General features: G+C 28.6%; 1 protein-coding gene across 4 annotated transcripts; it reads left to right on the forward strand.

The window, feature by feature from the left end:
* The first annotated feature begins 2280 nt into the window (after positions 1–2280).
* LOC145187860 (jouberin-like) lies at positions 2281–21790 on the forward strand. 4 transcript variants are annotated; one of them, XM_090081211.1, is made up of 34 exons: positions 2281–2402; positions 2843–2954; positions 3719–3849; positions 4031–4109; positions 4604–4712; positions 4903–4939; positions 5846–5899; positions 5997–6123; positions 6208–6297; positions 6427–6529; positions 6753–6842; positions 6914–7024; positions 7647–7772; positions 7977–8038; positions 8110–8241; positions 8564–8618; positions 13869–13984; positions 14090–14258; positions 14637–14697; positions 14873–14953; positions 15659–15717; positions 15817–15911; positions 16372–16505; positions 16607–16747; positions 17288–17466; positions 17614–17727; positions 17972–17993; positions 18180–18220; positions 18389–18445; positions 18748–18910; positions 19133–19182; positions 19309–19382; positions 21103–21179; positions 21342–21790. In XM_090081211.1, exons 1-33 carry the CDS (start codon positions 2396–2398, stop codon positions 21152–21154), a joined length of 3033 nt encoding a protein of 1010 aa, XP_089937337.1. In that variant the 5' UTR covers positions 2281–2395; the 3' UTR covers positions 21155–21179; positions 21342–21790. The 4 variants fall into 4 exon arrangements, with proteins under 4 accessions (XP_089937337.1, XP_089937332.1, XP_089937342.1 ...); XM_090081206.1 differs by lacking the exon at positions 21342–21790 and having other exon boundaries at positions 21103–21227; XM_090081216.1 differs by lacking the exons at positions 4903–4939; positions 21342–21790 and having other exon boundaries at positions 2338–2402; positions 21103–21227.
* The last annotated feature ends 3149 nt before the right edge of the window (positions 21791–24939 follow it).

Below are 24939 nucleotides of genomic sequence, written 5' to 3' on the forward strand. Positions count from 1 at the left end.
GGAACATTTTACGGTTTTTGAGAGTTAGCTTATACAGTAAACTAACGAAATTCGGGTCTATTTCCACCAGCCGCTATTCAGCTGAGTTCTCATGAACTGGATCATTTGATGCCTTCCACTCATCAAGGAAGCGGTGATCCGTCATGTAAGCCAGGAAGTGAAAGAGTTGAGTAACTACTCCAAACCTCTTTTTATTTGCATCCTGGTGGTGGACCAGATCATTATTCTTCATCAGTGAGTACCAGACGTGAACAGCATCAGTGAGATGACAAGAGTCTCCATGCATTCGGCGGCTCCGAATGTCTTAATTTTTTCAAAAAAATTGCTAGCTTCTCTATATAATTCAATATACAACTGTTTGGAATATTTAAAACTACAAATACTTCATTGAGGATCGAGAAGCATAAATCTGGAATTTTTTTCTCTGCTCCAGAACCAACAATGTTGTGCAAAAAACTCTTTTTCCATCATAAACTGAGTGGGAAATAATTGGATCATTCTGAATGCTTGACCACCCATCATGCCAGATAACCAGTGTAACCTTTTGTTCTCAAGTTCCTTACTAATTTTAATTAAGAGAACATAAAGCAGCTCTTCTCCTAATTTCTTGAAATTTGTCGGAATATATCCAGGCCGCAGAAGTGAGCTAAGCTTTTGAAACCATTGCACCTCAACTAAGTTAAATGATAGGTTTGAGCTAAAGAAAAAGTCGGCAATCTGCTTATCTAAAGAATCCTTCTCATAGGTAGATGTCCTGACAACAAAACTATTCAGATTAGAAGGTTTCAGAGTAATTGCTTGAGTTGGGGTGAAAGTAGTGTTCTTATCAACCCCAGAAACTTCCTCCCAATCACATCTTTTTTTTCTCCTACTTTCAAATGACATTCTTTTCTTTATTTATGCTCAAAGTTTTAGAATATTTTAATTATTAAAAAGGAACAGTAAGGGTTCCAAGGGTTCTGTAGCTTTTTCGCAGCAAAATCATAGTTGCAATTAAATTTGAAAACGTTAAAAAACGCAAACGTTACAAGATGATACTTAAAAACTTATCTTTTTTTATTTTACTCTATCTCTACTTAATACCACTTTGCTAAGTTACTGGATGGACGCAGTATATGGCTAAGGATGTAGGGAGGGAGCATGCATCGTTCTGTATATGATTTTTGTTTAAAGGTATTATGAAATTTAGAAAAATTAACGAATGTCTCGCTTCCCTTTGTTTTATCATTCGTTTTTAAGGTTCTTAAATATTTTTGTAATCGTCGTGTTCTATATCTATTGCTTTTCGCGCTGCAAATTAAAGTGACCAAATAATTTTTAGGAACGCGCTTTTTAATGAGAGCTCTTTCGTATTTTTTGTTCTGCGAAATAGTCAATAACCAAACAAAAAAACAACAACAAACCGAAAACAAGTTTAATGTTTATTGTGTAATTATTATTGAATGTTTATTAAGTGGACTGAAAGCGAGGGTATATTTCTCTTTGAGATATAAATTAGTGATATCATACAAGTACTTGATAAAATATCTTAGTTTTTACCATTTGTTTACAGTATTAAATCTTTCAGATTGCAGTATTAAGTTTTTCAGCTTCACTGAAAGTCACTTGAGCATTGAATTGCACTTAATGCTACTATTATAATTCTTTTAAATTTAAAATCTAATGCATAATGTGAATTCAAATGTCTAAATTAATACGGTGTTTTTGTTTGTTTTTTATGATTTTTTAAGTTAGATGCTCTACATAAGAACACAAAATACGAATTAGGTTTCAAAAGTCAAATCTTAAAGCTTTGGTGCTTTTTTCACTGAAACCAAAATAATTTGTATAGAGTATCCATGAGAAGATCAATAATTAACTATTAGTCTATCATTAAACTATATGCTCATACAAAAAAAAGTTTAGATTATCAACTTTTTGAATATTTTACTAAGATTTTAAATTTTGTTATGCCCACCAAACATAAACACTTCATTGAAATTAAAAGTTAGTTTGACAACTTCTGTGGAACAACAATAGTTCTATCCCATAGTAACTTATCTGATTGATTTTCAGACAATGTATTAGTTCATTTGTTGTAAGATTTAAAACTTCTAAACTGGTTATTAGTTTCCTAAAATTGATGCAAACAATTTAGAAAACTCTAATTTGGACATCATCATGATGTAGACTACAGACATTATATAAAAATATACATGTTTTAGTTTTATGTTCCTTTATTAGTTTTCTAATAAATATTGGGTACATAACCTATGTATAATTAACAAATCTCCAATAAAGTAATACAAGTAATAAATATTATGCTTTGTAAATAGCTAACATTATATTGTTACATATAGATTAATCTAATTAAATTATTTAAAAAGATAACTGAGAATTATTGCTGAATGAATTTATGGAAGGTATGTAAAGATGTTTTTTATTTTCTTAAGTTTACTTTCTAAAGTGCCATATTAATTGAAAAAGATTTTTAAAAAATGACGTTAGCAATAATAGTAAATAATGCTGGTAGTGTCTTCAGAGAGAATTGGCAGTGACAAAAAATTTTCAAAATTTGTTGTTGAACAAAACATTTGTGAATTACCCTTATCATTTATGTTCTTGAATATCTTAATAATCATCAGCTAAGCCTAAAATGATATTTTTATTCAAATCTAAAGTTAATAGAAAATACAAAATTTTCATTGTTGTTAAATTAATTTTATGAAATTCGCATGATTCTAATACTAATGTTTGTAGAATTTTAAAAAAAGTTTTTAAAAAAATATCCATTATTTTACACACTAAATTAATGTAAATAATTTTTGTAAGATATTTTTTAGACCTATTTAAAATTTTTTAGGTATACAAATTGGTAAAGAAAGAGATGACTTGAAAGCTGCTAGAAAACGTACACAAGAACGGTTTGAAGCCTTACTTAGTGTTGAGTCTGGTGGTGATGGCAGCAGTAAAGTGTTAGTTATTAATTGACTTTTTATGCTCAATTTAAAAATATATTATAAAATTGTAAATATTTTGATTTTCAATATACAATAAAGAAGCTAGAAAACTAAAGTATTATTACAATATAAAGAATTGTTAATCATAAGGAGTTTTTGGTGTTAAAGAAAGTTGTGTTAGGAAAGTTACTTATTAGGAAAATTACTTATTAGGAAAGTTGCGAGGTCCAAGGTTTCAAGATACAAATATTTAATATTCAGTATTTTGATATTCTTATGTATTTTATACTTTTAAAAAGTTAATTTTAGCACTGTCAGCATTTGCTTTAGAATCATATTTTAAGTACTCATCAAGATAAGAAGAGAAGTAATTGTTGCTGTAGTAATCACTGAACCTTTTTATGGTTCATATAATTTGCCAATGCTGACTTTTTTGTCAGCATATTAAAATATTTTTTACTTTGTGAATTTGCATATCTTGTTTTATGTTTCCCCCCAAACAAGTCAGTAATAAAATTCAAAAAAGGAGCTTAAAAGTGATGTAATCAAGAATAATTTTGAATCTATTTCATGTTTCTTCCAGCTAGAAATAATTGTTTGAATTTAAATGTTGTATTGGGATCCACAAGTAGAATTATTTTCTCATCATCATTTATGCCCCCAAACATGTAATCTGTAGTTACAACTGTAATCAAACTGTTATTCATCTGTAATGCTGCTAATTTTTTTGCCATTTTAAACATTAGTTTTTATCATAGTTATCATACACCTATTTTTAGTACTGTACCAAAACCTAGGCGCCAAAGGAAAAAAGAAAGAAACTTGACTGATGAATCATATCTAAGCATGACAAAAAAAAATCCTGATCTTTCTAAAAGAAGAAGTCAGTCACAGGAATCTCTTTTAAAAGGTTAGCTTTAACTTAAATATAATTGTTAAAAAAATATTGCTTGTATAATTCATTCTTTATATTATTGCTTGTATAATGAATTGCTTATTAATAGTCAGTTTATTCACTTGCTTAACCTCTTGATGAGATAGTGCAGCAAATTTGTATATATTTTAAAGATAAGGTTTGTTATTGGTTTCAGGAAATCATAATGAGTCGTCTTTAAAACCTGAAGTTGAAAAAGAGAAAAGAAAGAAGCCAGAAAAGAAAAGAAAAACAAAGTTAGTACATTTTTATAAAGTTTTCAAAAAAATGGTGTTTAATAGCATCTACACCACAAAAGACTATGGCAAAAAGTTATTTTTTAATCATGCCATATGTTTCATGATCAAAAGTTGTATAAAAGATTAATAGACCTAATGTTGTTTGATCAGTATTGATTAAGAAGCTATAATTATTATCATCAATCTTCATTTTTATTGGCAACCTATTATCGTTATAGTGAAACAGTTGATGTCATGATCATCTGTAATGTTGTGGATTCAATAGAGTATATCATACAACAATGCTGAATAATATCCTAAAACATTTCTTATTTCACTTTTTAATTATATCCATATGTTAGAAAAAAATATAACAATCTTAACACTGAAAAAAAGCTGAATAAATGTATGTGATAAATGTCCCAGTTAATATAATTAGAAATAATATTGAGATGAACAAAACCTGTACTTAAATATTTTTTTGGAAAAGTTTCTTTTATTATTGTTGTTAGAAAAGCTAACACTGACTATGATGGTGCGCATGAGAAGACTATGATTCAAAATTCAAATACAGATGATACAGTTCACGATAAAGCTGGTGAAGTAAATTTCAGTTCAGAGGTAAATTTGTCTAAATGTATCTTCTTTAAACAATCTACCAACATCATATGCAGATAAGATCATCTGTGCAATTTGTCCTAGACCATTTGGCGCCATAAAATATCTCTCAGTGATTTTTTTTTTTTTACTAAGGTGAGCTAATAAACATGTATTACTTGTTTAACTGGTTTTTCTTGTATAAATCTTATAGAAAAAAAGCTCAAAAATAAGAAAAAAGAAAAAAAATTGTAAGAATTTTTATTTTTTGTGCTAAATGTTTATTATTTATATCGATTCATGTTAATTTATAACTTCTATGTTTATTTATTAATATCATTCCTGTTTTTTTTCCTATTTTAATATATAAATGGATAATTGTGTATTTATAATGTCATTAGTTTTGAAAATTCTTATTAATGCTTTTGAAATAGCATTATGTATTTATGTGTATACAATTAACTGTACATGTTATTACCAGAGATGCTAATGTTAATTGTTATTTATTTATTTTTTTTGTTAAACAAAAGTCATTATTCACAATTGAGTTGTACTAATAAACTAGATTCATTTTGCATCACCTTTTTTTATTTTTTTGCAACGTTATGTAAGTTAAATTAACAGTAGGGTTATTGACTATTATCCAATTTTATGAGGAAGTTATAAATTTTCTAAATATGAATCTCGGTCATTAAGACCGAGATTGCTCATTTAATATGCAAAAAAACATTAGCATCAATCCTAGATTGCTCATTTAATATGCAAAAAAACATTAGCATCAATCCTAGATTGCTCATTTAATATGCAAAAAAACATTAGCATCAATCCTAGATTGCTCATTTAATATGCAAAAAAACATTAGCATCAATCCTAGATTGCTCATTTAATATGCAAAAAAACATTAGCATCAATCCTAGATTGCTCATTTAATATGCAAAAAAACATTAGCATCAATCCTAGATTGCTCATTTAATATGCAAAAAAACATTAGCATCAATCCTAGATTGCTCATTTAATATGCAAAAAAACATTAGCATCAATCGTAAAAAATTATTTTTTGACTTTTTGATCTCGGCTCCTGTAGTTCACCAGGTTCAAAATAGTTATATTTTAAACTCAGGTTAATTTTTTAATTTTTTAAATTTAACTTGTTTTAGTTTCTCATTCAGAACGCATCATGCAAGCTCTTAATACAAAAAAACACGATGATGGTACGATGATCAATTTTTTATAAAATTTTTAGTTAATACTTCAGAATTTGTTTATAAACTTTTTTTTTAAATTCATAGTTTTTTTTTTTATCTGTAGGATTGCTATTTTGTGTAGTCATTCACAAAGCTGATGAATTACGTCCAGATTTTCGTATTAGACATCCAGTAATCAGAATTCATGTTGTAAATATGAATAATGGACATTACATAAAAAAGACAGATCCGTATGTCCATTTTACTTTTGACAAGGATTAGTATAGCTTGAGGGCTAAAATAGGGTACAAATTTTCTATGCATTAAAATTTTAGAATGAGGAAGGTTTTATCATTATATGAGAATGAAAATATTGATTATATTCTCCCAGTGTTGACTCAGCCTTATGATATTACTAAGCACAGGTAAAAAAATTTATCTTTAGATCGAAATTTTTTTTTCAATATCATATAAGAATTTATACTTGTATATCATGTCATGATTTTTAGTAATTTTTATGAATTATTTTACAATATTTCATATTTAAAATTTAGATGCCTTACACCTCAATGGAATGAAACAATGCTTTATAATGAAATCTACTCATATTTTTTGCAACGAGAGCCTGATGATCCACCTGTTATTTTATTTTTTGAGGTGGTTAACAGCTTTTCAATTATTAGTGAAGCAATTTTACATAGCTAAACATTAAATTTTTTAGTGCTGCATTTGAACCAAATTGGTTTAATAATTTCAACGCTTAAAAAGCCGGCTTAAAAATTAATTAGTTAAGATTAGCAAATATTTTATTAAATAGTTTTAACTAATTAAAAGGAAGCATGTTTCCTTAGATAAATTTTTAAAAATTAAAATTTTTCAGTTACTAGATTTTGCTCTGATGACTACTAAACTAAAAGATCTCTCAAAAACAGACCATGGTTGGCATAGATTGGCATGGGCATTTCTAAAGGTATTATTTACTCGCTTGGTGTTTCTTATGTTACTATTTGCCCATTTATAACATTTTACAAATGGCTTTAGATAGTGAGTCCAAATGGGATCACAAACACTGGAAGAAAGCTTCGTCTACAGTTTTACCAGCCAATTTCAAAAATTAAAGTTACAAACAAGGATGAGAATAAATCAGTTGATGCAAGTGGTTTCTAAAGTTTCATAAAATTTTTTTATTTTTTCAACCTTTAATTCAGTTGTATTTTTTTAAACTTAAAAGAAAATGAACTGGTTAACAGGTACAATATGATATGAGCAAATCACTAAAACAAAAAATAGTTAAATTATATTTCATTATTAAGTTGCAGCAACTTACTTTCATGCTGGCTTTTCATCATCTATCTTTCATAGCCTGGATTTGAAATAATTTTTTCTGTTTTTAAAATTATTTTAGTAAGATTTATAGCTGTGTGTATAATAAGTTGTAGTAAATATCAGTGTATGTGATGCTAAGGGGCAATGTAAGTTCATGGATGCTTATTTCTTATACTTTTATGCTTAGTTCATTACTATTTGTTTGTCATTGGATTATATTTCTTATGCTTAGTTTATTTAAGCTTATTAAAGGTTTAAGGTTTCTTTTAGAGAAACTTTTAAACCTAAATATGGAAAACTTAAATTTTTTCTCATAAAATCAAATTTCAGTGACTTTAACTTTTAGAATTAAACTTTTGAAAAATATTTAGTTAATATCTAAAATATTATTTGTAGTTTTATAGCATATTATAAAAGAGGTCAGTTCCAATTCTTATTTGTTTTTCAGATTTTTGATTGGTGGAAATTTGGTGTCCTGACAAAGTACCCCTCAACTTTATATGTTACAGTCAAAGGTGTGCTACCTCCTAGTCAGCTAAACCCTACTACAAGATCAATGTTTCCTTTGCAAAAGGTACTTCTTGCTTTTGTTTTTTTTTATGAAGTAAACTTCTTTAAAAAATGATATTTACATCTGATTTTTTATAAATAGGGTATAATAGTTTATTAAATTTATGAATGCAAATTTATGAGTTCTCGTTTTAAAATTTTATTCAAAATCCTGGTTTAAAATCATTGTGAAGTTGATTTTGAGTTCTGATAATCTTTTGTAATTTAGGAGGAGGGTGGTATAACTTTTGAAGAGCTCAACTCAACATTAGATAGCAGAACTGCTATCAGGTAAGTTTAAAAAATGCCTAAAGAATTATTTAATTTGTTAGGTATTTATTTATTTTCTTTTTTTTTACTAGTGACCAAGAGAAAGATGAACCTTCCTGGATCAAACTTCCTGGTCAAATCAATAGAATACCAAATAGTTTGTACATGAAGCTTCCTGCAGCAAAGAAGGGATGTTCAGTTGTAAAGTTTTCAAGTAATGGCAAGTGAGATATGTTTCTCAAACATTGGTTATATGTTTATAGTTTCATTATTATATTTATTTCATTTTTTACCTATTTTTCTTGCTAAAAAACTAAAATCAAAAAAAGTTTGTTATTAATAAAAGTACTTCATATTATCATGTGTGCATTGATGAGTTTTTAAAATGATAACATGTGAGTACTCATTTAACATGATACTGAAGTTCTACTAATTCATAAATATAAACTTTATGTTTAAAAGTTTTTATATTTTCTTCTGTTTGTCCTGTTTATCTACTGTAATTCAATCAGTTGTTTGCTAAAAATCTTCTTGCTGCGTATACAGGTATCTTGCATGTGCTTGTGCAGCTGCAGATGGCTTTCCTGTTATTATTTTTGAGGTATTTTACATGTCTTTTACACATATAAAGTTACTATTTTAATTGTTTTTATGTTATGTGTACAGTACTGAGGAGTTAAAGAGTTGATGGGTTTTAAAAAATAAAAGAGTTTAAGAGTTAAAAAAAACAATTAACTCTCAATTCCATTTTTTTTTTTGAACCTCAAAATGGCAATAAATCAGATTGATGGAAGTGCTATGAGCTCAAATGTTATGTTACATTTTATTTTAAAATATTTGTTTACAAACATGTATACAACACCCAACTCATCCAAACACACTTAGCTTTTCAACTCCCCATTCCTGCATAAGCATTCTGTGTGTGTGTGTGTGTGTGTGTGTGTGTGTGTGTGTGTGTGTGTGTGTGTGTTTGTATAAAACTGTTTCTATAGTTCAATTATGTATTATGTTGAGAGATTTTCTTTAATAAAAGTTTTTCTCTAATGCAGAAAATTGCTGCTCTTACTCTAAGAAAGCCATGAATTAAAATGCTATAATAGAAAATAATAGTATGATAAAATGCGAAAGTAAAATACAATTTTAATATCTCAATGCTGATACAAGATAAAGATAAAAACATGAGTTCAGTGACATAACGCAGAAGTTTTTTCACAGCAAATTTTCAAAACGAATGTTCTCTGAAATTTCAATTCTAGCTAATCTAATTAGATTTTGTTGTTGTAATTTATTTATTTAGTAATAAAAAAAAAATCATATAAAAACCACAAATGATTAAGTTTTGATACTGAGTTATTTTACTGAAAAGAAACTATGAGTTTAGTGACACAAACTTCAGTAATAAATCATGTGGTATAATTAAAATCATCTTTCATAAGTTTATTAACTTCCTAATAAATTTTAGTTACAATGACGGTGAAAATAGGATTGAAATAATATTATTGTTCTGAACATAAAAATAATGTGATTTTGATATACCTTAGATTTTTTTGAATATCTCTTGATCAATTTGCTGTTTTTTTACTGCTTTCTAACATATGGATAGCAGATATTTACAAATCTTGTAAAGCTGATGCAACTCAATGTACTAGACTGCAAGGCTCATGATTGAAATTTGGTTTTGACCTAAATGATCTGCTTGTGGCTCATTTGATCAAATCACTTTGTGTTTTAGCCTAGTAAACTTGGATTACAAATGTTTCAGATTTTCTTCGAAACTTCCTTCATTTTCTTTTAAATTTTTGATTAGTTTTACTTAATAGATGTGTGCTTGAGGAATTCCTCACTTATCACTGCAATATGCTAGATAAGTTCTACTCCAGTTAACTTCTTTGAAACCTTTTCGATGTTTGCATAAGATTTAGTTTTGGGTTTTCTCCACTCATGCAGGTACTTTAAAGTAAAATGCGTCAACAGTTTGGAAGTGTTTTTAAAATATTTCATACCTTTGTAGGCAGTACAATCAAATGTGTACAACTCACTAACAAAAATTTTTATCATTTCATATCAAACTTTGATTAAAGGCGCTTGCTTTGATTCCTTTAATGCATCTAAGACTAATTGCATATTTTCATGCAAACTGAAAATACAAACATGGAGAATTTGTCACAGATTTTAAACTGTGTGTGGGCACTTTTGATGTGCAGAGCTTTTCCTTGAATAACTTGAAATCTTTTTTCAGAATATAATAAAAAAATTTAAATGTTGTTTGTTCTGCTGTCAGGCATGTGAATCCAGCACAGTCTTTTTTGTTGGGTTAATTTCTATATTAGATCCAAAATTGAATGGGGGGGGGGGGGGAAGGGATATGGGTTTATCATCAGAATACATTGCTGTTCTTACAAGCATCCTATGAATCATATAAAAATAGAAGGTGGCCAAATGGAAGGATTCCTTAAGTTATTCAAAGTATATTAGGTCGAGTGATATTTGAGAAACTCATCTTCATTGTTAAAGTTAACAATTGCTGAAACATCACTTTGGGAAAGTCCATAAAACATCACATTGGGAAAATTCATAGAGCTTTGAATATGCTTGAAGTGGAAGTTCTTTAGAATTTCCACTTCAAGTATATTTTCCTCTTTGTTGAATATATTTAAAAGATGAATTCAGTCCTCTTAGATTGATTTGATTCAGAACAAGTTTTTTTTTCAGCTCTAGGTTTTGCTTTAGCAGAACAGCTGCTTTTTTTTTATATCTCCTTTTAATTTTACTCAATACCTCTTAGATCTTTCTCTGGATATTTGTTTCATTCTTTCAGGACTTTGAGAAACATTGGGTTATCATATCATTTTTTTCTTTCTTTTAATTTCAAATCCATTTCTTAAAAATGCACTTCTTTATAAGAAAACACAAACAACTTTTGAAAATTTCACAAATATTTACTGTTTAATGCACTTCAGGATTTTAAAATACCAAGATAAACTTAATCAAGTGAAAAGCAAGATGTATTTTAAACCAAGTTAACATAAATTTTGAAAATCCTAATTACCCCTTTCTCTGTGTTCAGTAATGCAACAGTATTTAAACTATAATTATAAGTTTATCTAATCAGTTTAAACGTTTTTTTTCACAGAGAAATAGTGAATTTAACTTTAATTGATTTTCTTAAAAAAATTAATTCGCCTCATAGCTTAGTTTCAACTAAATAGTTAAACTTAATCATTTTTATTTCAATGATGTAACCTTACTTTCTCAGACATGTAATAAAAAAGCACTTAACTTAATTGAAAAATCAAGTTATATATTATAATTTTAAAGAAACATTTTAAATAAAAGTATGGTGTTATTTTGTTAAAAATGTGGCAAAGTATGGCCTCAAGTTTGCCAAAAAAAAAAGCTAAAAGCAAATGAAAAAAGAATAATAGAATTCTTGATTGAAATGCAACGGGGTCTGGGTCAGGGTTTAATCAGGATTATTCGAACTGGGAAAAACCAGGAAAAAGGTCATAAAATCCTGTCTCAGTATTGGTTTTTTATTTACAAAAAAAAAAATTAAAAAAAAAAAAAAAGGGAAATTTATCAAAAAATGTCACTTTATGCAATAGTTAAATGATTAAAAATTTAATTACTCTCTTAATTATTGTGTTTGAGTTTTAAATGATGTTTTTAATTTTTGTGTTGATTTTTTAATTAATTGATAGACAGTATTGCAAAGTGTATTAAGTGCAATAAGATTTTAGCTTGCAAATGATGGTCTACTTAAGGGTTATCTTGTTATCTCTAAACCAAACATCAAGTTTTTGAAAATAAATGTAAAACTAAAGAACCACCCCCAAAAAAAAACTAAAGTCTGAACAAAACACTTCATCATTCTTCAAGAAGGAATCAGACACCTTAGAAAAAATTGTTTTAAAACTTGCTGCTAAAGATGGAATATCTATTCATTCAATTTGTAACAGTAAATTTACTCAATCAGCCCTATTGGATAAACTTCTAAAACTACTTAAAGATGAATCAATGGTATTGGCACTAGTCTATCATCAACGTGAATTGATTTGGGAAGAAATTAAACATAAAATTGAAGAAAAGAAACAAAAAAATGAGCATTTCAGTATTTCAGTAAATGAGTTTACTTCTTCAAGGAATTGACAATACATAAACATTAAGTTTCATGAGTAAAACAGTCATTACAATCTTGGGTATTAATTAGAAAGTCAGCTACATTTCCTGCTGAGAAATATCTTTGCATTCCTAAAAATCATTTGGCTGAGTTTGGTCTGGATGAAACTTCAGTTGTTTGTGCATTAATAGATGCTGCTTTAGTAATGAAAAAAATGGACCGTTTGTCTGCATTGGAATATCAGTTTTACTATGCTCATCCCCTTCAGTTTGCAGTGTGTGATTTATATTCTCCAATAACTGTTCCTAATATGGAAGTAAAAAACACAGAATTTACTGATAATGGTTTGGAGTGTGTGATTTATATTCTCCAATATTCCTGATATGGAAGTAGAAAACACAGAATTTAGTGATAATGGTGATAAAAATAACTACAATGATGACTCTAATATTAATTAGGTTAATGGTAAATACAAAAGCTTAATCTGTGACCTTGAATGTGTTATAAAAAAATATGTGTTCACCAGTCAACTTGTTTAGAAAAAGTCATATTAAAAATGAAGTTCTGCAGTAATGTCAAACTAGAATATGGAAAAGAACTTACATCAATAAGAAATGGCAAGTTAAGATGGAATTCAATGTTAGTCATGATTAATAGGTTGCTTTTCTTGTGAAAAGCATTTAGCAAACCTCTTGTTGACCTGTTAATTGAGACAAATTTATCAGAGGTTGATTTTGATCATCTTGAACAGATTCAGTTTGTTTTAGAACCACTAAAATTAACCATTAAATTACTGGTCTTCTTCTGTTGCAGCTTTTGGCCTTCTTGACCAAGGAAGATCTTGATGACTTCTACTTTGTCTATATCGCTGTATTGCACAATAAATACAAGTCTATAATATTTTGCTGTATTGCACAATAAATACAAGTCTATAATATTTCAGATTTATTTGATTGTATAATGTTAAAATATCAGGTTGCTTTTTTGACACTAGTTTTACAAACTTTCCCCATTTTTGTAATGTTTTTAATTAAATCCATTAAAGAATTTGGTGATTTTTAACTTTAAAAAGCTCTATTTATTTTTAATTTGTGCATACCTAAGAGTCAATAATTGAACAATAGTTGTGATATTTAAATGTGAAACAATAAGAATGATTTGATCTTGCACTTTAAATTACGTTATTTAGTCAATAAAACAACAATAAAGTGGAGATAGCACCCAGTATTCACATTGATGACTTTAGACATGTTTGCAAATTTTATTAATTTTTTTTCTGAAACAAAAGAAATAATGTTTTTGCATATCTTACTTAAAGACAATTGCACCAGTGTAAAATACAACCACTATTCGTAAATAATTTCATATTTACATGTATCTATCAAGTGGTCTTAAACTTTTGGCTGGTAGTGTATGTATATTTAATGAAGTTATGGCTTTTTTAGTTATAAAAGTACTTTTGTTTTTTCACAAATTTTTAAACCAGATGAGTCTGTTAAATATCTATACATATTTTAGCTGTGATTTGGCATTTTTCTTCTTTGTTCTAGTTGTTTAATGTTTCTGTTTTTTTTTTTTTTTATAACAAATAAATTTAGTCTATAAAGCAAAATAAGTTTACAAATGTGGGAACAGATTTTGGCAAAGACTGTTTAAACATTGAGTTATTTTTTGTTTTTCTAGTTTTGTAAAAAGATAAAAAAATAATGCTAAAATTCATCTTCAATTCAGTTTCCAAATGGTAAAGTCATAGTATCTCTTGAAAATCATTTTGGCATTGTCTATGATTTATGTTGGTCTTTGAATAATACAGAGTTGCTGTCTTCTTCAGCTGATTGCACTGTCAGGTTACTGAGTTTTTAGTTTTTTTTTTTTTATGTTGTGGTGATATTTGTGAATTTTTGGTATTTTGGTTTGTAACATCAGTTTATACTTTGATTTTTGTGCTGCAGATGTTGGGATATGAAGCGTTTTTCAGCAAGTGCAATTAAACTTTTACCACATCCATCATTTGTTTACTGTGGGCAGTATCATCCTAAGGAGCAAAGAATTGTTGTGACAGCAAGCTTTGATAAGGTCATTCGAGTTTGGGATAAGATGTCAGAATCTCATCATGCTACAGTAGGTTACCTTGACACACTTATAATTTAATAGGAAGTTCGTATATGTAAAGAAATGTTAAACATTTGTAGATTTAATGCATTAATATGACCAAGTTATAAAATGTGCTTACACAAACATATGTTGTAGCAACATTGTGTTGTTACAGTTGTGTTTTAGTGAGATTATTATGTTATGATGTAGTAAGACTATTTCAAGAAATAAGAAAATTATTTTTCCTTGATTTTGAAAAGCATAAAATAAGTTAAAGGTATAAAAAAAAGGGCCTGTAAATGTTTGTATTGACATTTTTTCTTTAATTATTTTTTTCATTTTCATATTTATGATTTTAACTATTAGTAAAATATATAAAGACCATATCTGTTTTATTATGGATAGTTGCTTCGAGAGCTTGATGTTCATAAAAGTCATGTAAACTTTCTGACATTTTCCAATGATGGTAAGTTTTTTACTTCTGAATCACAATATTTTAAAAAATTTTCATAGAATGATTATTACATTTTTTTGTATTTGCTTTTTTTTTTTTTACCATTGTTAGTAACTACAATAGTACTGAAGAGTTCATACTCAAACAGGCATGATTACTATTTGTATCTATTTCATTTTATTCATAGGACATCAATTTTTTTCTGCTGATGGTGATGGGTGCATAAAGGAATGGAGTTGTTACACAGAAAGTAAAAAAAAAGTTGGCCGTAAGTGGAGTTTTTACTCCTTTTTGAAGTTTTGTTTACCTAAAATAAATTGAGTTTTTTTAAAGAATAAAAGTTTGTTACTCTCTGTGATTGTTTACAGCATAATGATTAGTAATATGTATGTTGGACTTTGTGCAAAGAATTTTTACCAAAGTACTCACTAACAACAATCAAGGGAAACTTTGGTTAATTCTAGATCCATAAGCATTATAACTGAGTCTTCATTATTCCAGCAATTGTTATAAATATTTTTTTTTCAAAATATTGTTATTGTTATAAATATTTTTTCAAATATTGTTATTGTTATAAATATTTTTTTCAAATATTGTTATTGTTATAAATATTTTTTTCAAATATTGTTATTGTTACAAATATTTTTTCAAATATTGTTATTGTTATAAATATTTTTTTCAAATATTGTAATTGTTATAAATATTTTTTTTCAAATATTGTTATTGTTATAAATATTTTTTTACATTTTAGAAAAGATTTGTTTTTGTATTTTATTCTTTTTTTTATGTATAAAAGAAATTTTAACATTATTTTATTTTCTACAATTTACAAATTAGCCTATCTTTATTTATATCCAAAAAAACTTCCAATTACTTTATTATCCTTTTTTCTATGGCCACTAACCCTATGCACTTATACAAAACCAAATTTGTTAAGTGAATAAAAGAAATAATTCTGTTGTTATTATTTAAGTTGCTCTAATTGTGAGTCAGTGGTCGCTACTTAAATCAATTGATCTTGAAGAGTTGAAGGTATTTTGGAATTATCTATTATTCCGTTTATTTTTTGATTTATTTTAATTAAATCTAAAATATTTTTGTAAAAAAGTTATGAGTTTTCTATTGTTGCAGAAGACTTCAGTTGATACCATTCATTTACATCCAAATCAGCTAAAATTGCTCATTCATAGTCGAGATTCATTGCTGAGAATGCTTGACTTGCGAAGGTATGTTGTTTTGCTGTAGTTTACTTTTTTTTAATACAACTTAAAATGTATTTGGCATGGTTTTTAAAAATATACAAAATTTCAATGTTTTATTTTATTAAGAACATGAATAAAAATTTAAATCAATTTTCATATTTTCTTTTTCTAAAAATTAAAGCAAACCTAAACACTTGCATTTTAAGTTTTAAAAAAACCCTGACAGAAGCTTTTGAAGATATATATATTTTTTAAAACTTAAAACGGCAGTGTTTAGGTGTGTTCTAATTTTTAGATAAAGACAGTATGAAAATTGATTTAAATTTTTATTCATGCTCTTAATAAAATAAAGTTCATCCTGTAACTGACAGAAAAAACAAAAGAATAATAATAAGTATATAAATAAATAAGAGACCAAAAAATGTTTTTTTTTGGAAAAAAAACAACTTTTTTTTTAAAAAAATATACATCTTTTTGTCTCTAGTTATGGAATCCAAAAAGTTTACCACGGGGGCTACAACATTAAGGAGTACATTCGTGCAACATTTTCCACTTGTGGATCGTTCATTTTTTGTGGTACAGAAAATGGTGTTGTTCATGTTTGGAGTACAGAAACTGGTAAGATGAATGGTCTTAGTAATCTGCACTTTCAAGTTTTCTTATAAAATATTGGTTGTGTTTTTTTTAAATAGTTTAAATTAAAATCAATATTTTTGCAGGTCAACTTCTTTACACATATAATCAACTTGGTTATGTGAAAGCTGCATCAGCTGCTCATTTTCACCCTCATGATAACTACATTGTATTTTGCTGCTATGGTGATTCTCAGCCAATCTTGATTTACTCATATGATCCAAAAGGTTTTCTCAATTTTTGACTTTTGAACATATTCTTTATATATATATACATATTTATAAATTTATGTATATACATATTTATAAATTTATGTATATATATATATACATATATATATATATATATATATATATATATATATATATATATATATATATATATATATATATATATATATATATATATATATATATATATGTATGTATATATATATGTATATATATATTTATATATATATATATCTATTTATATATATATATATAAATATACATATATGTATATAAATATATATACATATACATATATGTATATAAATATATACATATACATATATGTATATAAATATATTATACATATACGTATACGTATGCATATACATATACATATATATATATAAAGAGAGAGAGAGAGAGAGAGAGAGAGAGAGAGAGAGAGAGAGAGAGAGAGAGAGAGAGAGAGAGAGAGAGAGAGAGAGAGAGAGAGTAAATAAACTATGCATATAGTAAGTAAATTACGCATTGTGAGTAAAATTACAAATTTTATAGTACAGCTTGAAATACAGCAAACTCAAAACACTTCTCATAACCCAGAGTTAATTGAAACACAAAAAAGAGTAAAAGATAGTAGCGATCAATACGTTAAGATGCGAGAAACAGCAAACTCTTCATATGGGATGAACACCAGTCGAATAGAAAAAGCATATGAAACACTCAAAATGGTTACTGTATGCCTCCTGTTTTTTTTTTTTTTTTTTTATTACTATTTTATTTAGTTTGATTCTTTTACTATTTATATAATATGTTTTAAATTTTTTGCATTAAACTCTGTCGCCTTCATCTATACACTTTTTTCTTTATTATTGTTTTTTTAGGATAAACCAAGTGAGGATAAAAGGATCGTTACATTCAAAATGAATGAATTCTCTCCTAGACAAACAATGCAAACTCCAACTATGTCGACTTGGGGCTCTGATTTTTCTTACACTGTAAGTTTTTTGCATTTGATTTTTTTTTTTTTTTAAATTTAAATACTTGTGCTTTTAATTTTTTGTGTAAAATATTTGTTAAAAACGTTTTATGCAAAAAAATTGATCGCACCAAAAGAAAATGTTTATCCTTTTGTTTTACCATTGTTTCGGTAACAATGGTGATAATAGAAATTCTTCAAGTTTTTTGTTTTGTTTTTGGTAAATGTTCCTTATAATTCTTACAAAATTGATTACCTTGCAGGGAGAAGGTTTCCGTACCATTAGTAAGCAGATTTTTCAATCTTTGCTTTACCTGTTGCTTTAATTTAGCTTGTTTTGTAAATTTTTTTCTGTTTTCATGTTAAAATGTTATTGAAGATATACTGGTTTAATGAGTTCAATTTTTAATTTATTTATTACATAATGCATGTTTGCGAACTACTTGATAGGTACTTAAATCTTATTTACAGCACCTTCATCTCAACTATTCCCAGAAACAAAAAACACTTCGGTAATAAAATATTATAGTTTACCCGTCGCGTCTTTGTCATTGATAAATTTTTTTATAACTTTATGTAAATTTATGTTTTTATAACTTTATGTAAATTTATGTTTTTATAACTTTATGTAAATTTATGTTTTTAACGCTTAAAGAAAGTTCTTAAATGTTTTAATATAGATCAATAAGTCTTCGTTCAACCGTTCCCATCAAGGTTTTCCAAAAAAAGCTAAAACTGTAAGCATTATTTAAATATTACTCACGGTCACACTTCCCTTGTTCTGCGTATCTATGTACGCAGAAAGAAACACTTAAATTCTGTTCTGAGTTAGTGCACTTCTTTCCTTATACGAAAATGTTTTTTATAAAACTACATTATAGTGCTGTGTGCTAGCTCTATGTGTAACGTTACAATGCGGTACTGTTTACAGAAAATTGTGTCAACACGTTATCACAACTCTGTGTTCGTTATTAGAAGCGTGTTACGTTGAATGCAGTGATCTTCGTAATTCTATATTTTTATAGGTGTTCTGTTTCAGGTGATCTCACTATACGAGTACGAACCCACCAGAGCAGATGAGCTGGCTCTTCAACCTAATGATGTAATTACTGTACTTTCTGAAGAAAACTCCAATTGGTGGATGGGCCAATTGTCTGACGGTCGTCAAGGTTATTTTCCTGTTAACTATGTTATGGAAATGAGTAAGTTTTTTTTCATTATGAGTTGTTTACATTATATTTTAGTAAATAAATGTTTATTCTCTGTTTAAAAATAATTTTCAACCCATTCTCTATTTATAAATAAATAGCAATTTATTTTTTACGTTTAAAGTCATAAATAAATAATGAAGGTTGATGTATTAATATTAGATTTGTAATATTTAATTTGATTAAAAACAAGAATTTATGTTGTTTTTGTTTCAGACCATTTTCAAACAGATAAAGAAGACGAAGATAACAACCAAAGGGAATATGTATGATTTATTTTTATAAAGAGATTTTTGTTTGTCTGCTCGATCGTCTGCTAAATCCATGTGTTTAATTTGGTTTGCTTAATACGTGTTCCTTTTATTTTCTAATTTCAATTTTTTTTTTAATAGATTGCTGCTCTAAATACACAAGGAGATTTGAGAATAATATCTGCCGCTGATAGCAATGAAGTTAAAGTGAAAAGGTTATTTTTTTCTTCATTCTTTCTTCGTATTCCTTTTCTCTTTTCAACGAATTACAGGATAATTTCCTGCTTTGGTATAAATCAATACGGTACAGTGGCAATGTATTTAAAGAACAATGAGATTTTATATTTAAACATTTTGATTTGTGCCGATCCACAGGAAATCGCTGTATTACACAGTAATTGACAAATGAAGATAACGTGACTGCTTATTGAGTTTCGGTTGATATTTGCATAATGCAGTTGTCATTAAATCGAAAGTTTAATCTACTGACCTTTTATTGATATACCTTTTTTGGAAAATGACCTTAATAAGGGACGATACAATTAAATATACTTGTAAACAGTCACTTTGCAGAAACCTTTCTTTTCTTTCCCTTGGAAGTTTTTCAGGGGATTTAAAACTCCAAAATGAGTAAAACAAGTCTCCTTTTTTTTGTTCTTACGATTTATTTTTTTATTTCATTCAACCATTTTTATTTTTATTCATTTGTTTTTCTTAACGAGCTGTAATTTTGGTAATTTAATTTTCGTGAAACCGTCGATAAAATATTACTAGGAGTTTTTGTAAACTTATTTATGCCTATCATCAAGTCTAATCATACCATCAGGTCTAATCATACCATCAAGTCTAATCATACCATCAGGTCTAATCATACCATCAAGTCTAATCATACCATCAAGTCTAATCATACCATCAAGTCTAATCATACCATCAAGTCTAATCATATCATCAAGTCTAATCATATTGTGCTGAAAATTACCGAATTTAATCATAATGACGAATATAAATGGAAAAACAATTTTAATAGTTTAACAATGAGCTAAGTTTACCTTCGACTTGATAATCATTTCGACTCGATAATCATTTCCAATATAATGATTAAAATCGCTAACTTATTTAACTCACTATACACACAAATAATCCACGCAAAGTTGCCATAAAAAATATATTTTTATTCTTGGTTTCTTCTAAATCCAACTTCTTTTCTTTGAATTTACCTTATGATACACCAAGAAACATCGGATGGGTTCCTAATAATTCTACCTTATGATACGCTAAGAATCATTGGATGGGCTCCTGATGAATCTTGCTTACAGTTATCAAAAGCAATTTAATTCTCAAAAACTTTTCTCTCAACATAAGAGGTTTTTTCTTTATCTTCCTTTTATACCTATTTCTAGCGGATGTTTTTTTATCTGGAAGTTTTTTCACGTGTACAAAATCATTATTGAACACGTTTTGTATTCAAGTTTCAACTATCATGGTTCACTTAACAGGTTTCGCCTGTTATCTTTAGACTTACTGGTTTAAGTATGTTATGTGTGTTGTTTGATTTGTAAAGCTGTTTTATTTTTCATAAAGTTTTACAGATGCATACACCTTGTTCTTTGATTGCGTTTTTCAATTTTCTTGACTCGATGAGTTATTTGTCTTGTACGTTTCTCGTTTTCCAACTTTCCCCTTCTTTACAATATCTTCAAATCGTCGTTGCATTTTGAAAAAAAGGGAACTAGTCTGATGAATCTAATTTTGACTTATGAGATGAAAAGCAGGGGAAGATTTCTTGTTGTTGGTTGCACATAGGATAGTGAAACGTGATGAAGGTAAAGCTATGTCAGCGATCAAATGAAAAATTGGGGAATTGAATTGTAAAATACTTAGTACAAGGTGTACGATTAGTTTTTTTTGTTTTTTTAATTTCATTTCTTTAAATAGATTTCAAAAGAAGCGAAAGCCTTCCGTGTCAAACAAAGAATCGATAGCGTAACGAATCGTTTTTGACATTTAAATATGTAAATAATTAAAAATTTATCTTAAGTTGTCAATATTTTCGTCTATTATTGCTTGTGTTTTATTTTCTCCAACTAAAGCAGCTTAATGAAATAGAGACGATAAATTTACCCCCCTATATTCAATGCATAAGAAACAAATTTAGAGCTAAAATTTAAATTTAGATTCGGTTAAAAGGGAAACTTATTGTACTACTCTATGATTAGAAGTGAACGACCAAAACTGAAATTTTAGCCGAAGCCGAAAGTTTCGAAATTTCGGTTCAGTAAAACCGCAACCGAAATTTGAGTGAAACCAAATCCGAATCAGGCTGAACCTTGAAAATAAATCAATGCCAAAAGAATATGAAAAAACCTACTTGCATAAACAGTGTGTCCCACAGCTCACTGCAAAAACTAAACCTGTGTACCGTGGTGTGACCAAACAAAGTCCTATACTTCAAGAAAGTCCTAATTTAAGAAATGACAAATTTTGTATATATAAAGTAAACATATGGGGAAAATAATTTAGCTATTTTAACTTGTTATCTAATGTGTTAAGATAACAAAATAATTTTCCCCAAATGTTTATTTTATACCATATGCGACCGCAAGTTTCGTAATAAGTTTGGTAATTCCGTTGTTATTTTTAAGCATGCAATTTTTTTTGTTGACGCAAAAATCTTTGAAAACAAAGAAAAAAAAAAGCAGCCTAAAAGTAAAGATGAGTAGTAAAAACGAGCCCATTATAAAAATTTTCATGAATGGCACCACGCCCAAAGAGATTGCCAAGATGCTAAACAAACCTCAGAGTACTATTTACACTGTGATTAAACGTTTTTAAATTACTGGTCGTGTTTAGAAGAAGCCTGGCAGTGGTTTGAAGAGGTCAGTTCAGACTACTCAGTTGATCAAGGCAGTTAAGGGCCAAGTTTTTCGGAATCCAGTACGGTCAATGAGGAAAATGGCTAAAAAACTATCTGTCAGTGAGCATACCATTAGATATGTGGTCAGGAAGGAACTAAAGGAAAAGTCAAGAGCCTGGATTAAAAAACACCTGATTTCCCTAAGTGTCAAAAAAAAGAAACTTTTGAGCCCCCTGTATTCGAAATGGCTTTGTATGCATCAATCCTGATGATCAGATGTGGTATTACCAGCCTATTACTGGCCTATCATGATCTATTTCGTCAGTTTATTACAGGCATGTATGCCAATTCGGCATCTGCTAACCTCAGCGCCTACTGTACAATAAGACCCATCACGTTCAGCTCCAAGGAGTATGAACACCTCAGAAATGCCATCCAAAAAATGGTACTGCTGCCAATATTGGCATGTACACCCTTTTGCCTGAGAAAATTATGCCAAACTGTTTCAGGAACTTGCACGGTCAATTTTAGCCACATTCATTTAGCTGTACCAGCAAGATGAGTTTTCAAAAACTCTACTTGATCCTTCTTTATTCTGTGCTCATGTACTACACATGGAATACAAGTAGAAAAAATGGCAGTGCAGGAAACAATACACTGGCATTTTTATCACCAACACTCGTGATCGTGGTAACTCAGTGCATCCAGGAATGCTACTAACTTCGCATGCTTTTGCATGTGGTGAGAGGTCCAGCCTTATTTGAGGCACTTCAAACTGTCAATAATACGGTTTGCGAAAGTTTTCGCAAAGCCTGCCAGCAGCAAGACATGCTGGAATCTGACCGTCACTTGACTATCTTCATGAGGCAGCTCTTTGCAGGTCACATGGAAGAATACAGGAATTTCTTGCTACATTCTCACTTACTATTATTATAAATTATTTGTCATTACTCTTACTCTCAGCAACATGGAGAACAATTTCCCTGTTTGCAATATAAGTGCAATTTAAGTTCCTGTTTGCAATATAAGTGCAATGCGTATTTAAGTGCAGACTCTGAAGATTCCAGGGTTCTTAGAGAGGCGAAGCTCATTGTGTAGGATGAGTGCGCCATGGCCAACAAAGCCAACTTTAAAATAGTCGACAGACTCCTACGTGATCTAAAACACTCAGCATGACCTATGGGAGAAGTTCTGCTCCTACGTTCAGGTAATTTTTGTCAAACACTGCCTGTAGTGCCAAAAGATACCATGGCTGATGAGCTAAATGCCTGCATCAAACAATCTTTTAGCTGGAGTCATGTCAAAAGGTTTACACTCTTAACTAAGCTGTAGAATTTCTCAACTCCCTTGAAAATCACAGGAATGCCTCAACATTGCTTGGAGTTGAAAGTTGGCCCACTAATAATCCTTTTTAGAAAAAAAATTATTGCCCCACATTATTGAGGCCATCATATTGACTGGCAGTGCTGCAGGGGAGGATTTTTATTAATCCCACGCATACCACTGATTAATTCGGACTTTGTGGTTGAATTTAAGCGACTAAAGTTCCCAATCAGGTTGTCATTTGTCATAACAATAAACAAAGCGCGAGGTTAGAATTTTGTTCAAAGTTTAAACGTTGGGAGAAAGTTTTTGATTTTTTTCTTATAGTAAAAATTATTTAAAATTTTAGCTTTAACTTTTTAAGAAATAATAACTTATGTTTTAAATAATTTATGTTAAAACAAATTATTTAGAAAAAAAATTGTAAAAAATTACTTAGTAAAACTAACAACTCATTTTCTCTCAACTTTTAAAATGGGCGATAGAACAAAATAATTCTAACCTCGCAAAAAGCCCAAGGCTAATCATTTAAGGTTTCAGGGATCAACCTAGAAGCTCCATTCTTCTCACGTGGGCAGCTGTATATTGCTTGCTCAAGAGTTGTATCTGGCAGGAATCTCTACATCATTGCTCCAGATGGAAAAACAGCAAATACTGTCTACCCCTCTGCTCTTATAACTGCATGAGCCAGCACCAGAAGTTAATTTCTTTAAGAGAAGTGTTTTACATCAAATAAGAGTGCTTTAGCCAAAGTATTTTTCTTAAATGAAAAGTGCTCTATTTGGCAGAAGCCTTCTTTAAAAGAAGTATTTTTCTCAATAAAAAAATGCTCTATATAAATAATCACTGCGGTGATTATCTATATAGAACTTACCCTTTGTATATTACAGAACTTACTTTATACTCACTTACTTTATGTAGAACTTACCCTTTGTATATTACAGAACTTACCCTTTGTATATTACAGAACTTACCCTTTGTATATTACAGAACTTACTTTATACTCACTTACTTTATATAGAACTTAACCTTTGCGCTATTGCGCAATAGCGCAAAGAGTAAGCTTAACAATCGTACCATTGGCTGGGGTTTTTGTGACCGTAGCCAGATTCTATTGTTAAAATTTTACCTCATTCCATTTATCCATCTAGTAATATGTATTATAGGCACAGTGATCGAGTTCCTTTAAATGTGGAATAATATGAAATAGCTGCACTGCTCTTTTTCAGTGGACTTCAGTTGAAGTTATTTTTAGCTATCAAAAAAAAATTTTTTTAAACCACTTTTCCCAGTTATCATGATGGTTAACATGTTGGTTAACGTGAAATTGAGCTTTTTTCGAGGCAAAATTATAAATTACTTCATCATATTACAATGATTTCGCGAGATCATTTTCAATAGACAACATCATAAGATTTGAAAGTCGCTCTTGTCCCATGGTGGCTCTGAAATGGTTTTTTATAATCTTAAGTTTACTAAAAGATCTTTCACCCTCTGCAACGGATATTGGCATTGTGTAAAAAATGATTATTCGTAGATTGCTTCGAAAACAATATATATATATATATATATATATATATATATATATATATATA

The sequence above is a fragment of the Hydra viridissima genome, unplaced genomic scaffold, assembly GCF_058129835.1.
Source record: "Hydra viridissima isolate aposymbiotic clone 2 unplaced genomic scaffold, HvirCarnegie_v1 scaffold_1, whole genome shotgun sequence".
Taxonomy (NCBI): Eukaryota; Metazoa; Cnidaria; class Hydrozoa; order Anthoathecata; family Hydridae; genus Hydra; species Hydra viridissima.

Bases quoted from the DNA above. Each gene is read 5' to 3' on its own strand.
- LOC145187860 (XM_090081211.1), top strand. The intron at 13,985-14,089 runs GTTACTGAGTTT...TTTGTGCTGCAG, and splicing joins TCAGCTGATTGCACTGTCAG to ATGTTGGGATATGAAGCGTT. The intron at 17,467-17,613 runs GTATGCCTCCTG...TTGTTTTTTTAG, and splicing joins AAACACTCAAAATGGTTACT to GATAAACCAAGTGAGGATAA.